Consider the following 14103-nt stretch of genomic DNA (forward strand, 5'->3'; position numbering starts at 1 on the left):
AGTGTGTATGCTGCGCTCTGGTCTGCCCCGATGTGGATCAGGCCTGCTTTTTGTTTTCGCAGCTTTGCAATGCAACCGAAGGCTCTCCGAGCACTCCATGTACACGCGTAAGGAGTGCGCGCGTTTGGAATAATGGAACGCAGCTTGGGCCGATGATTGGTTCTCGTCAGCGAAGCATCTAGAAGGATTTGCTGTGTTCTTAAGTGCTCAGTTTACGTACCAGGTTAATCACATGATGATAATATTAATTAATTAAATAAAACCTCCCGATCCCCCCCCCCCCCCTCCCAAAAAGAATTTCTCCTCGGATCTACGCAATTCACGTAGGTCACCCTTTTTGACTTCAAAACGGCGAATTTCGCCGAAAGGTGAGAGATTTTCATGCCTGACAATAATATTTCGATCATTACAGACTATGTAAAAAAAAATCTCACATACAAACATCTACCAATCTTTTAATGTAAAGTATTCAAAGCTCAAGTTGGTTTTGCTATTCTTGTTTGTGACATAGCTAGGTGATTGAAAACATTTTTTCAATGTTAATAATATTTTTTAAGTGTGTTTGAAGACAAAATGATGACAATTTCCCCTTGTTTTATTCTTTAATTAATGTTTGTGCAAGGATAAGAGTTACAAAAACTCTACAGACTTGAGATGATATTATATCCTGTTTCTATCGTACATTGTTATTTGTACAAGTCATCATTTTAACAGCATATATGCAATCAATCAAACCTACCTGTTTATTATTCATCCTGGCGAGATGGATGATCAAGACCACAAAGCATAAACAATCTCATCTAGAGAGAACGCCATGTGCATTGTAGAACAAGCTTCATTGATGTGCTAGAATCAAGTTTCTAGTACAAAATCAACAACACAGACTCAGCACAATTCCGGCAATTGTTTTTAAGTGCATTACATCATTGCAGGAAGTCTACTAGTTCGCTGATTTATTTTATTTCATGTAATTTTTTTTGTGTTTATTTTATTTATTTATTTATTTAGACAATATTGATATATGATTGCTATTCTCTTCATTTACTATGTAAAGATTACAGGAATGACATGTGTGGTTAATCCTTTACAAAGTGCCAAAATTCTCGAGAGTACCTTTAGCAAACACACACAAAACAATTTGATTGTGCTTGGTCAACAGTTCAAAAGTAGCAGCCCATTGATGCCAATGACGATGTAAGCTGAGATGATTAAAAACGGGTGTAAACCAATTAGACACATTAATGGTTTAGATCAGAAGCGTCAAACCCACTTTTCTTGCAGGCCACATTGTATCTAGTTATGGCTTCCCTCAGAAGGCTATCATCACTGTGAATTCATATAAATGTGTGATCGCCTCATACTATTACATACACAACATAAATGACTTATACATAGTTTTGAAATCAGAAGCCTGATAAAGCTTTTAATAGTGAAAAGGTTTCAGGGTTCATGTGGGGTCTTAAAAAGTCCTAATTCATCAATCACTAATCATGATCAAGTATCTTAAAAAGGCAATGAACTTTGTCTGGTAGGACTTAAATTTCTTAAATTGTATAATAATGTCAGAACTTTTCCAGGATTCTGAGAGTTACTGCTTTGTTTGCCTTAGAATTGGCATTATATTCAAAGTGGTCTGAAAAAGTCTTCATTTTCACTTGATGAAACCTGCAGGAACCATTTTGGCAATTGACCTTTAGCAAACTCCGCCCCCCAAAATAGCAATTGACCAATCACATGTTCTAGCAACGTCGTTTAGTGAGCGCGAGCCGTCAAACTATTGGATGCCCCATTGTCGAATTGATTCATTAGGCGGTTTTGAGCTCATCGATTGGCATAAATCTTTATGGAAGAAGACGAAAAGGATCAACAAGCTCCGGATGTCCAAAATGGTGAATCAATGATCCTATGGAATATCTAAATTGGGCATGAGGTACCCCAGGATAAAGCACACATACGTGTTCTCTCAAGATAAAATTAAGCTACTAATGCTAGAGGCTTCCTAGCAGTGTTGGTAATAACGGCGTTAGAGCATAACGGCGTTATTTTTCTCAGTAGTGAGCAATCTAATGAATTACCTTTCACGTCTTTGCCACCAATACTAAGGATGTGAAGGGGCACGTTACTACAAATTGGTTGAATAAAGCAAGAACAGAATAAAGAAAAAACAAGAGTGGGGGGAGGAAGGGTGTAGTGACGCTGTTGCAAACGTGATCACGACTGGCTAGGTGAGCGGATCATGCCCACCTCCTCGCACTGTCTCACTACACGGCACGCTCTAGCAAACAACAAGACAGCAATAATGGCGATGGGCCAGGAAATTTCAATGGCAGCGTTCTTAAACTTGAATTATTTTTAATTTTTATTACTGTTATTTTACGGAATATTTAAGGATAGTGTTCTGTTTATTGTGCAGTAGGCCTAACATGGTGTCAGAGATTAGCATTGGTTAATGGTTAGAGAATTACATTTGTGTTTTCTTAACATACTAATACATTTAATCCAAATGAATGCCAAATGTTCTAAAATACTGTATATGGTGTTCTTACTCTTCAATCAATTAATATAAACATCTTTGATATGAAAGATGTTATCAAATGTATAATGTGTAGAACATGAAAAGTAACATCAGTTACTTTGCTGAGTAAATAATGACTTACAATGAGGTAACTGATTAACTCAATTACTTTTTGGGGGAAGTAATTTGTTACTGTAACTAACTGCTGTTTTTAAAGTAAGATTAATGACACTGCTAACTAGCGAGCTGTCTTGCTTGATTTGCTTTAATAGAGGCGAGTAAATTAATAAAACTGGATTTCGAAGTTGCAGTGACAGTTATTATATGTTATATCTTACTAGGATGTCATCGCTATCATGTCTAAGTATAGCTGTTTCATTAGCGGAAATCAGTTAACTTCATGTCTTCGTTCACAGTTGCTTGTCTCAGTGCTGTGAGTGCACTAAAATTAAAGCAACAATTCATCTTTTTAAGCTATAATACTGTCCTTAATTAACCCCTTGAACTTAATTTTTCGTTTTTTCATATAATATTTGGTGAAACGACACCTTAGTATCCCAGCTCATTGCTTGCTGTACGGTGGTATGAAAAAGTATCTGAACCTTTTGGGATTTCTCACATTTCTGCATAATATATCCATCAAATGTGATCTGATCTTTGTCAAAATCACACAGATGTAAAAACTGTCTGCGTTATTTAAAACCACCCAAACATTTATCATATTTTAATGAGGATTGCATGCAAACAATGGCAGAAGGGGAACAAATAAGTAGGTGAATCCTCTGCCTAAGGAGACTTAAAGAGCAATTGAAGCCAATTTTTACCAAACAATTTAAGTCAGGTGTGTGCCCAATCAGTGATGAGTGGTTTAAAGCTGCCCTGCCTACTATATAACACACACCTGGCAAAAATTGTCTTGATGAGAAGCATTGTCGTATGTGCATCATAGTGCGGTCAAAAGAGCTGTCTGAAGACCTGCGATCAAGGATTGTTGATTAAATTGTTGATAAAGCTGGGAAAGGATACAAAACCGTCTCTAAAAGTCTGGATGTTTATCAATTGACAGTCAGAGAAGTTGTGTACAAATGGAGAGAGTTTGGCACTGTTGCCAAAGATGACGCCAAGAGTTCAGCGCAGAATACTCAATAGAGGTAAAAAAAAAAAAAAAAAGAACCATAGAATGTCTGCTTAAGACTTACAGAAATCACTGGCACAGTCCGATAATCTCTGTGCACACATCAACTACTGTATATGTAAAACTATGGCCAAGAATGGAGGAAGCCACTGCTGTCTAAAAAAAAACATTATTGCTCGCTTAATGTTCACAAAAAGGCACTTGAACACTCCACGGAAGTTATAGCAAAATATTGTGTGGATTGATGAACCAAAGTTGAATTGTTTGGGAGTAACACACAACTTTATGTGTGGAGGAAAGCTCACTAACATCGTTTTGGAGTGGCCAAGTAAAGTCCAGACTTGAACCCCATTGCTGTGGAATGACCTAAAGACAGCGATTCATGCCAGGCATCCCAGGAATCTGACTGAACTACAGCGGTTTTGTAGAGAAGAATGGTCCAAGTTCAGTCCTGATCGATGTGCCAGACTGATCTGCTGCTACAGGAGGCGTCTGGTTGAAGTTATATTACTGCCAAAGGTAGGGCCACAAAATATTAAATGTGATGGTTCACTTACTTATTTTCCCCATACTATCCTTACTAAAATATGAAAACCTATAATTGTTTGGGTGGTTTTAGTTCAAGCTGACACTGTTTTTTCATCAATGTGATTTTGACAAAAATTAGATCACATTTGATGGTGATTTCATGCAGAAATGTGAGAAATTCCAAAAGGTTCCGATACGTTTTCATACCACTGTAAGTGTTGAACCTGTATGCTTTTGCTTCAATAGCTTGCTACATGAAAAAATATCGTAATATTGCATACTGCATTTTGTAAACCCTTTAGCTGCGATCTGGAGCTAAAGGGTATTGCTCCAAAATTAATAACTTTAAACACTCCGGTATACATATGCATGCAATGGCTTATGCTGTTGGGAGTCACAAAGCTTGTCGGCTTAGCAACCGTAACTAAGGGGGGAGGGGGCGGAGCTTTTGCGAGAGGTCAGTTGAGCACGAAACATGAAGTCGTTGCACATGATTTGCTTTCGCGGGCCACACAAAATGATGTCGCGAGATTAGATAAGGCCCCTCGGCCTCGGGTTTGACGCCTGTGTTTTAGATGCTGATACTGAAAACATATAGTTTACATTCACATTTATATTGTGCAGAATTTCCTCAATTCGTGGCCAGGGAATGTACGATGTGTTTATTTGAGGGGCCTTTTAGACTAAATGCAAGTGTAAAACCTAAGTGTTATCTGTTGATAGGAGTGTTGTTACCTCCTTGTAAATGTACAAGTGCTGAATAGCTGTGAAATCATGCAGACGCCGCAATTTAAAGTGGCCTCAAGATAGCCTACATTTTTCCCTGGCTTCTACTTCAAACCATCAATAAAAAAAGATAACCATTTGCAGGGTTTTTTGATAATGCATTTGAAATGCCGTAAAATGAGTCACTCCTTACAGAAATGAAAAAAACGTTCAACAAAGTGCCATTTCTGGCGTTCACTTCTTCAAGTGCGGACTAACAGCTTGTTTTAAAGTCGAGGCCACTAGAGGAGGATGTAGATACTGTAAGTGACTCCTTTTGAGAGACATCAAATCAATGCTTTTCTAGGGGCTGGCATCCGTCTTTAGTGTCGTCATGCTCTATAAACGTAGCACATAGTTCTTAATAATAGTTTGTGTGTGTGTTTGTAAAATTCCATTAAGCTGCCAACCATACTCAAATAATGAGTCCAATATCTCCTACTACCACTGGAGGGAGCCACATTTGAAAGTCAGTGCTTCTATTCTGCATCATCCTCACTGCTCGTTGCAGTTCCAGTCACCTTCATCAAACACTGCAGATGTTCTCTTAGGCATCACATAGGCTACTTAAATCCAATCAGTACATCTCAAATAGTTACAAAAAAAAAAATAATCAAAACCGAGTGGTGTGCTATTCCTTTGCCTCACACCGACCAAGGCAGAAAATTCCCAAACAGAATACATGTACCCTAATAAACTCTTTGACATGGTCCATATTATTGGTGAACACAAGGATTTCCAGTGCATCCATTTTAAAATTCAGAGTCTATGCTAAGAAAGTGTAACATTAACTGTTTAAGCCAAGGTGTGAGTGAAGATTTGACAAAAACCAGCAGGTGGAGAGATCAACAAGATTTGCTGCTGTTTCGGTTGAGTGAAGGCGATCAGACACTGTTCTCTATTACTTGGCTTGTGTCTGACCAATGCTACTACATGTTACCCTGTTTGTCTGAGGAGGAGGAGGAAGTGGACGGTGAAGGTGAAGGAGCTTTGGGAAAAACCCTGTCAGTGGGAGTCATGCCTGGACTGCCTAGACCTGACGAACTGGAGCTGCTGGAACGGTGCGGGCCCTGGCCCTGCGTGAGAACAGGAGCCGGCCGGACCGGTCTGACAGGTGGCGGCCTGACGGGCGCGTTGGGCCTGCGTGCGGCCAGGGCGGGTTTGAAAGTGGTCATGGTTTCAGAGGAGGAGCTGCTGCTGCTTCGCCGCTGGGCAGCCTCGGGATCTCTGATGACCATGGTGTGCAGGGGACTTCCGGGTACGTCCTGGCTGCCGCTGGGGTGTTTGAGAGGCTCCAGCGTGTCCAGGACCACATCGGGGGCATGCTTGGCAACATTCTGTCGCTCCAGCTCACACAGCTCATGGAGGGCTGTGTTCATCGTTTTCTCTATGTCCTGACAAACAAGAGAGAGACAAAGTGTAGCTAGTATTTAGAAGCAGATGGCAACAAGGGGCTTATCGTAATTTTCAGAATATAAGGCGCACCTGACTATAAGTCGCCACCCACCAAATTTGAAAGCGGTGTTATAAGACTGTCGCAATTATAACATGACACTGTCATGAGCGTTAATGAATGCTTAGGACAGATGTCATTCAGTGTCATCCGGTAAATGATCTTACTTTTGAATGGATGTAAAGGATCCGAGCTGGACATAAATGGAGTAAGTGACAACATTTGCCGTGTGACACTTACGCTAGGTTCATACCGCAGGTCTTAATGCACAAATCTGATTTTTTTTTCGTGGTTTTATAACTCGAGTGAGGCATTAACCTGCCTCTCCGAATGGGACAAGTTGCATAGAAATGTACCATTTCAAATCCGATCTAGGCCACTTTCGTATGTGTTTAATATCTGATCTGGGCAACGTTTTACGGAATGTGGCTGCGGTCTGAACTCTCAAGTCTGCCAAATCTGAAATCATGCAGCAATTACATCAGCAAAGAACAAGAGAGGCAGGGAGCTACGGCAGCGATGGAGCTATGCATTCGGGCTAGCGCCTAGCTTGAACTCAGATTTCAGGCAGTAGCCGGGTTTGACCACAGTCAATAAAAAAAATTACGTTAAAAAAAAAAAAAAGGGATACGCCTCAGAATGCTCGGTTTTCTTTCTGTGTGCCAAATAAGCAATGTTTCAATATTGCTTAAATGGCCAATTCAAGGCAAACGCACACATGGTCAATGAATGCACTCTGTCAATCCATATAAACTTTGAATATCTGACTAAACGGGGATTATTTATTTCAGTTATTTGTGTCCACTTTTTGGAAATTAAATTATGATCACCCTAGAACACTAGTGTGCCGTGAGAGATCGTCAGGTGTGCTGCAAGAAATTATCCAGTATCACTTTTTTTTTTTAAACGTCATCGAGTGGAGTTGCAGTAGGAAGGAAGGAAAAGGTAGAAGGTTGCAGTCGTGTGCAGATAGTGTGAGGTATTGCCCGTGTCGCGTTCAAGAACTGCTCGGATTTCTAGCCATCATCCCCCTAGCTGTCCACGACAATTTGGACCCCAGCATGTCTACTGTACATCATTTGATTAGACTCATCAAGTGTCGATATACAGTACACAAAGTATTGTTCCATTATATCTATATGGTATAAACCTCCCCCTGTGTTTTATTCCAACACATCGTCGCGGACAGCACGGTGGCTGATGGATAGGAATCCGAACAGTTCTTGAACGTGACACGAGCAGCTATCCAACAGCGCCATGGTTCCTAGCGAGCTTAAATGTAATCTCCAAACAAAACACGCGTCAATGGACAGTTTTGTTCCCCTTTATGAAAACACAGAGAAACAGGCAACTTTTTGAGTAGAACTACAAAGGTAAAAGTCCTCAAAGCCAGTTACCTTGTTGCTAAATCCAAAAAGTCCCACACTGTGGGAGAGACATTAATACTACCTGCCTGCAAAGCCACTGTCAGCGAGATGCTCGGCCCTGATAGGATTAAAGATTTAAGTCTAACTGCAATAAACAAAAAAATAAAAAAAAACAGAGAGGGACCGGGAGCTGTTGAAGAAGATTCCTGCCAGGATATCGGCTTTGTTTGTTCATCTTAACAGATTCAGGTTTCATACTGAGTAAGTATAAATATTGAGAAATCAATTTATAATTAAATATACTGTACAGAAAGTAATTTTGGAAAATTTTTGGGTTGTGGTGGGCCGCGAGATTTTTTTCACATTTAAAAATGTCCCGTGTCTTAGAAAAAGTTGAAAAATACTGCCCTAGAATGACGTAGAGACCACATGTGTAGTCATTTGTTTTAATGCTTCTGCGCATGTGGGTCAGTTTGCTCAGCGCATGTCGGACTGCGCATTTGTGCACATGGGTAATACTTCAATGGGCTCATTGGACAAAAGCAGTCTATACGGGCACACCCAAAAATCAGACATGACAAAACAAATCGGAATTGTGTATTAAGACCTGTAGTATGAACCTAGCCTTAGTGACATCTGTCAGAAGCATTCTTTAATGCTGCTGACAGTGTCATGTCATAATTATAATTGCAAGGGCTTGGTCACTAATAACCCTGACTCATAAATAGTGAGCATTCATTGTATAAATTTTGAATTTAGCCTGTTTAGTGCTCATCACCGCTCACCTCAGCGAGTGCTTCCGCCTCCAGGGTTTTGTGATCTCCCACATTTGTATGCCGAGTTGTGCCGGGAGATGACCGTTGAGGGTGTCCGGCAGCCCCAAAGGTAGCAAGTCGACGCTTTTCCGGACTGTCTGTGGGACCCCTGCTCACCGCCATTTTGTGAGGGCTGCAGGGCCGAGGCGCGACTCTCGGTGGCCCGTCGGCAGATCTGGTGGGGCTGTGGTTGTCGCCGTTTCTGTGACGGTGAAGCGGAGCTCCATCTGAACGTACTCTAGGCCTACAAGGATTCATTCAACATCAGTTGTGTTTACCGGTGGGACTGCACATACATATCGACAATTGGGCTGCATTTGAGCATTAGTCAGAAATATTCATATTCTGATTCTACCTTGCCATTGGTGCCCCATAGCGGCGTTCTAGAGGGTGTTCCGATAAAGACTGATGCTCATGCCTGGATGAGGATCGTTCCTCGTGGTATCCACTGCTGGTTTCACTGTCAGTCCTTTGAATGCTTTCCGAAAATGCGTCATCTCTGTTCCCAATAATGAAAACAATAAAATCATAATTCTTTTCTCCCTTTTAACAAGACGGTCCTTTTTTGTTAAGTTGTGAACAGTTTGTTGTAATAACCATTTTCTGTTAGTGGCCACAAAATGGTTCACTTAGACACTTTACAACTGAACAAAACACAGTTTTTGGATACGGATTTTCGGTCCAACTCCATTGACTACACACGCAGAAATGTAAATTCGGCTTCAATTTTATTAAGAGGGCCTTTAATTTTAACGACTATAATTTGGAACTTACAAAAAAAAACAAATCCCCTATCATAATGAATTTGAATATTTCCCAACAAAAAATTAATTAGGTATGAGTAGGCCTTCCGAAAATCATTTTCCCTAGCGTTAAATGAATGTGTATAGTATATAATTATACTTTTTGAGCTAAACTACAGAAATAATCTTTTTGATGATAAAACAAATAATCTTTTCGATATTTTTGTTTTGTAAGTAGATGCATGCATGTTTTAATTTACAGCTCACAGTAGCATAAAAGCCAGTTTTACCATATTTGCAAACTAAAAGGTCACAGATACGTAGTGTTTAATTAGTTTGATTAGTTTGTCATGTAATAAAATCATGATTGTAAAGGCAGGATGTTTGATTCGGCATTTGTATTAGATGTACAGTATGGAGGACCGAATGGGATAGAATGAAATATATTAATACATCTTTAAATTCATTCATTCATTCATTTTCCATGCCGCTTTTCCTCACAAGGGTCGCGGAGGTGCTGGACCCTATCCAAGCTAACTACGGGCAGTAGGCAGGGGACACCCTGAAATGGTTGCCAGCCAATCGCAGGGCACAAGGAGACATCCAACCATTCACGCACACACTCATACCTACGGACAATTTAGAGTGTTCAATCAGCCTACCATGCATGTTTTTGGGATGTGGGAGGAAACTGGAGTTCCCGGAGAAAACCCACGCAGGCACGGTGAGAACATGCAAACTCCACACAGGAAGGCCGAAGCCCGGGATTAAACCTTTGATCTCAGAACTGTGAGGCAGACGTGCTAACCACTCAGCCACCGTGCCGCCCATCTTTAAATAAAAACTTAATTGTGTCATTAATGAATTTAAATGAGAATTAAATAAAAGTGTCATTACTTAATTAAATACAACTTATTTAATGTAAAAACATCTATAATTATTTCACTATTTAATTATTTCATGGACACATGTTGCAGCAGTTCACAATTTTTTTTTTTTTTTAATCAGTCAAACTCAGCCATCAAAGTCAGTAGGCGGGACAAATGCTGATTTAAGTGTAATCGATTGGTATCGTCTGAAGTTTTTCAGAACATGGTGGCTTCAACTCTTTCTGGAGTTGGTTAGAGATATTTTAGACCTTGCTGATTACGTGGAAGCGGGACCTGCTGACTAAGAACATGTAGTGTGCAAAGCATTGAAATTGTTGGCGCAATTTTGGCTCTTCGTTGCAACATTTCATGAATTTATGAGCAAAATTTGCTACAACTCGTCCGCCACTTGTTTGACCCAAGTGAAGGAAGCGCCACCAAGTGTGTCAAAATATTACAGGCTGTGGATCGATCGTTTATCTAAAATCGACCCGTCTTGGCTTAATGTGCCGGGTAACCATCAGGTGTTAGTCCCGCCCACTGACTTTGGTGAGTTTAACAGGTAAAATAAATTCATGAAGTGCTGCAACACATGTCCATGATATAATTAAATAATTAATGAAATAGTGAAATAATTGTTGTTGTTTTTTTTTTTTTACATTAAATTGACTAGTATTTATTGAATAAATGAGACATTTAATGGCACCTTATTGATTTAATTTCCATTTTAATTAATAAAGTACCGCACGGATGCTATTTTTAGACTGCAAGGCTGCATGACGTCACCATCGTAAACCGGAAGAGGGTCAACATAGAAGTGCGCTCGCATATAACCCATGCAAGCACTGCTTGTTTTCTGCCAGTAATCTTTCAAAAAGAACATGCTGAGTAAACACTGCTGCTATGGAACTTGTACAAACGACTCCAGACATTAAGATCATCCACGTATGAAGGATGTTTTCTTTGTATGTTTCCCGAAGCCAAAAACTCAGAGGGAAAAAATGTGAACAATGGATCAACTTGTGCAGACGTCCAAAAGACCAGTTTAACGCCAGCTAGGTGAAGCCATTCACCTTCATATGCAGTAAACATTTTGTTGGGGTCTACGGTCCTAAAGATGACAAATCCGATCCATTGCCTGCCACGAAGAGGTGACCGATTTTGAAATTTTTACATATTTTTTAGCTTGGCATTTTGTCGTGCTGCTTCTGTCTGACAATAATGACCTGAAAAAAAATTAAATTTTATTTATAACTATATCACAACAGTCATGTAGGCCTATTTTGATAAAATACGGATATTCAAATTCATTAGCCATGTTTGGCTTTGGTCTTTCTATAGTAAGCCTGTTCATACCAACAGGTCAGCTCTAGATTTACCAGCTTTACCTTTTCTGTTGTAAAGAAACAACCTCAGTAAGTGGGAAGTGTAAATAAATTATTAGAATTAAGATTTGTTATCAATGAAAAATTTAAAAGTGTTCGTTGGCTGTCACCGAGTAGCATTTGTGATCGCTACACAAAAATAGCAACATAAATTACCCCCAAGAACGGTCGTAGAAAGACTTAAGACAACATGAGGGTATAAAATATAAGAAAGACAGTGAATATGGTGGTAAAGGATAGCTTGTTGAAACAGGAGAATGTACTTGTAAGTGGCGTAAGGCAATGTACACAAGAAAAAGGTATTGATAAAAAAGCTACCTCTGGATCAGGTCCGCACTTTTTTGCATCTTTATTAGCCCTCGCACTCAAGCCATCTCTTTAACTAAATATTTGTAAGTTCTTCCACATCTTTACCAGTGAATTTGGCACCTGGGACATCATTTTCGGACAGAATTGGTAGGTTTGGCTCAGTAAACATCTCGTCCGTACACTATTTATTTACATGCATCTAGCATGAGGGACAAATGCAAGTTTGACCCCCCTAGCAACAGTTGCTGATGTCATGAATATTAATGAGCAAAGGACATGTTACGTGTGGTACGCTATTGATGACAACTTTAAGTGTTTATTTAAAGATGTATTATATATTTCATTCCGTCCCATTTGGTCCTCCATAGTACAGTATTATCATTGTACATATTGGAATGAACAATCCTCTTCTACTGTTTACAGAAAATTGTTACTAGCTTTATATTTATTCATTTGAGCTTCATGTATATTTTGTGACTAACTCTCCACACTGACATTAATACTTTGCAGTCTTATCTAACTTAAAGCAAAAGTGTTTTACGTACATGTCCTGCACCACAATGTATTGGTGCGGAATGAGGCCGTCTACACCGTTATGCCGTCCCTCCCACCAGTCTTCAGAAGCTCGCAGGTAGAGCAAAAGCGAGGCGCCTTTCTTGAAGGAAAGCTCTCTAGGACTTCGGCCTACGTAGTCAAATTTCGCAATGGCTTCTATCTGCTCCAGCTCTGCCCAAAAAAAATGAAGTTCAACCATGTGAGATTTAGCATCAATCTTCTTATTGATAATTTAAACCAGGGGTGCTCATCACATCGATCGTGATTTACCAATCGATTGCAATGCTAGAGTGGGTTGATTGCAGCATTTAAAATATAAAAATAAATTAATTGAAATAAGTATAGTAATCTAGGATAAGTAGGATTTGCTCCCCCAACCCCTTAAAAAAACAAAAATAAATAAATTTATAGAAAAAGATTGAACCAGACAGCATTTATTTACATATTGTATACGAGCATGTAGTGGGGATATGATACTTCATTTGCGGGTAAAAAAAAAAATTTAAAAGATGTTGGAGGTTTGTAGCCGGGTAGTTTTAGGTGCTGCCAAAGCATTTAAAAATGGTGAAAAGTACCGCTTATTCCTTCAGAGGTCCTGGAGGTGTTTGGCAAGATAGAGTGCCCCATTTTCAGGTTAAAGGTTAAAATTTCCCCAGATGATGTGAAGGCTTTGTAGTGGGCTTTGGCTGCTCTCAAAGCTTGTAAAATTGCTGAAAAAAACCTGCTAAAAAATGAGCCATGAGGTCTTGTTACTGAAATCCTCACTTAAGAGAAGATAAAACAAGGTTTGCTGGGTGAGGCTACGATGTGCGCAGCTAATCAGCTAATGGGATAAAGCCACTGTTATTGGCAGTCTAATTTGTCAATCACTATAGGGGAGGTCCCGATGGTACGCCGACCAATCAGCTCACGGAATAAAGCCAGTCTTATAGGCGTCGTGTTGGTCATAGTAGGGGTGGCTTTGATGGTGCTCATTGGTTTTGCCATGTGTCAATTTCGCATCAGGCACCAATCACATGCCTCGGATGAGAGCCCATGCTTATGTAAAAAGCCCCTGAATCTTGTACACTTGTACAGTATATTTGGCTGCGAAACCCTCGCTCGTGTCTCAAAATGAAAAGACGTGTATTTTTCGTTTATATCTTTTAAAACCCCGCGAACAACTGAAACCGCAAATTTTGAATTGCAAATTGGTGAGGGATTTCTGTACATAGTTAATTTATAGCTTGACTTATAACTATGTTGATATACTGTATGTTGTAAGAATCCAGATGATTTTGACTTGGTCATTTCATTAGTAACTCGCGCCGCCAACCCACACCTGCTTGCTGTAAAGGTAGATCAAGTGATGCTGTCTCCTTGAGAAGTAGATCTTGGAACAAAAAAATAGTGAGCACCCCTGATCTAAACTATACATTGAATGCAGCTGCGACTCACCATCATCACTAGTGTTTGGTCCAGTACCGTTGTCGACCTCATCAAGAGCGCCAGCATCACTGTGTGGACTCTCACTGCAAAAAAAAAAAAAAAAAAAAAAAAAAAAATGATGCACGGTAATATTAAGGTATATAAACAGATAATAATATTCTTATAAACTTAAAATGCAATGAAACATTTGTTTTAAAAAGTGACTAAATTCATGGTTTTGAATTCAAAGTAAAGAT

At 39.6% G+C, this 14103-nt stretch overlaps 1 protein-coding gene across 2 annotated transcripts in view; it reads right to left on the bottom strand.

Moving 5' to 3' along the window:
- Positions 1 to 595: 595 nt before the first annotated feature.
- The window catches only part of LOC130921380 (SLIT-ROBO Rho GTPase-activating protein 3-like), a 104148-nt gene continuing 90640 nt past the window's right edge, over positions 596 to 14103 (bottom strand). For both annotated transcript variants that reach the window (XM_057845205.1, XM_057845204.1), the window contains exons 18-22: positions 13877 to 13950; positions 12430 to 12610; positions 8934 to 9077; positions 8549 to 8822; positions 596 to 6337 (exon numbers count right to left, since the gene is read on the bottom strand). In XM_057845205.1, coding sequence (XP_057701188.1) covers positions 5873 to 6337; positions 8549 to 8822; positions 8934 to 9077; positions 12430 to 12610; positions 13877 to 13950 — 1138 coding nt within the window. In that variant the 3' untranslated portion in view covers positions 596 to 5872. The remainder of the gene's footprint in view (positions 6338 to 8548; positions 8823 to 8933; positions 9078 to 12429; positions 12611 to 13876; positions 13951 to 14103) is intronic.

The sequence above is a fragment of the Corythoichthys intestinalis genome, chromosome 9 (assembly GCF_030265065.1).
Source record: "Corythoichthys intestinalis isolate RoL2023-P3 chromosome 9, ASM3026506v1, whole genome shotgun sequence".
Classification (NCBI taxonomy): Eukaryota; Metazoa; Chordata; class Actinopteri; order Syngnathiformes; family Syngnathidae; genus Corythoichthys; species Corythoichthys intestinalis.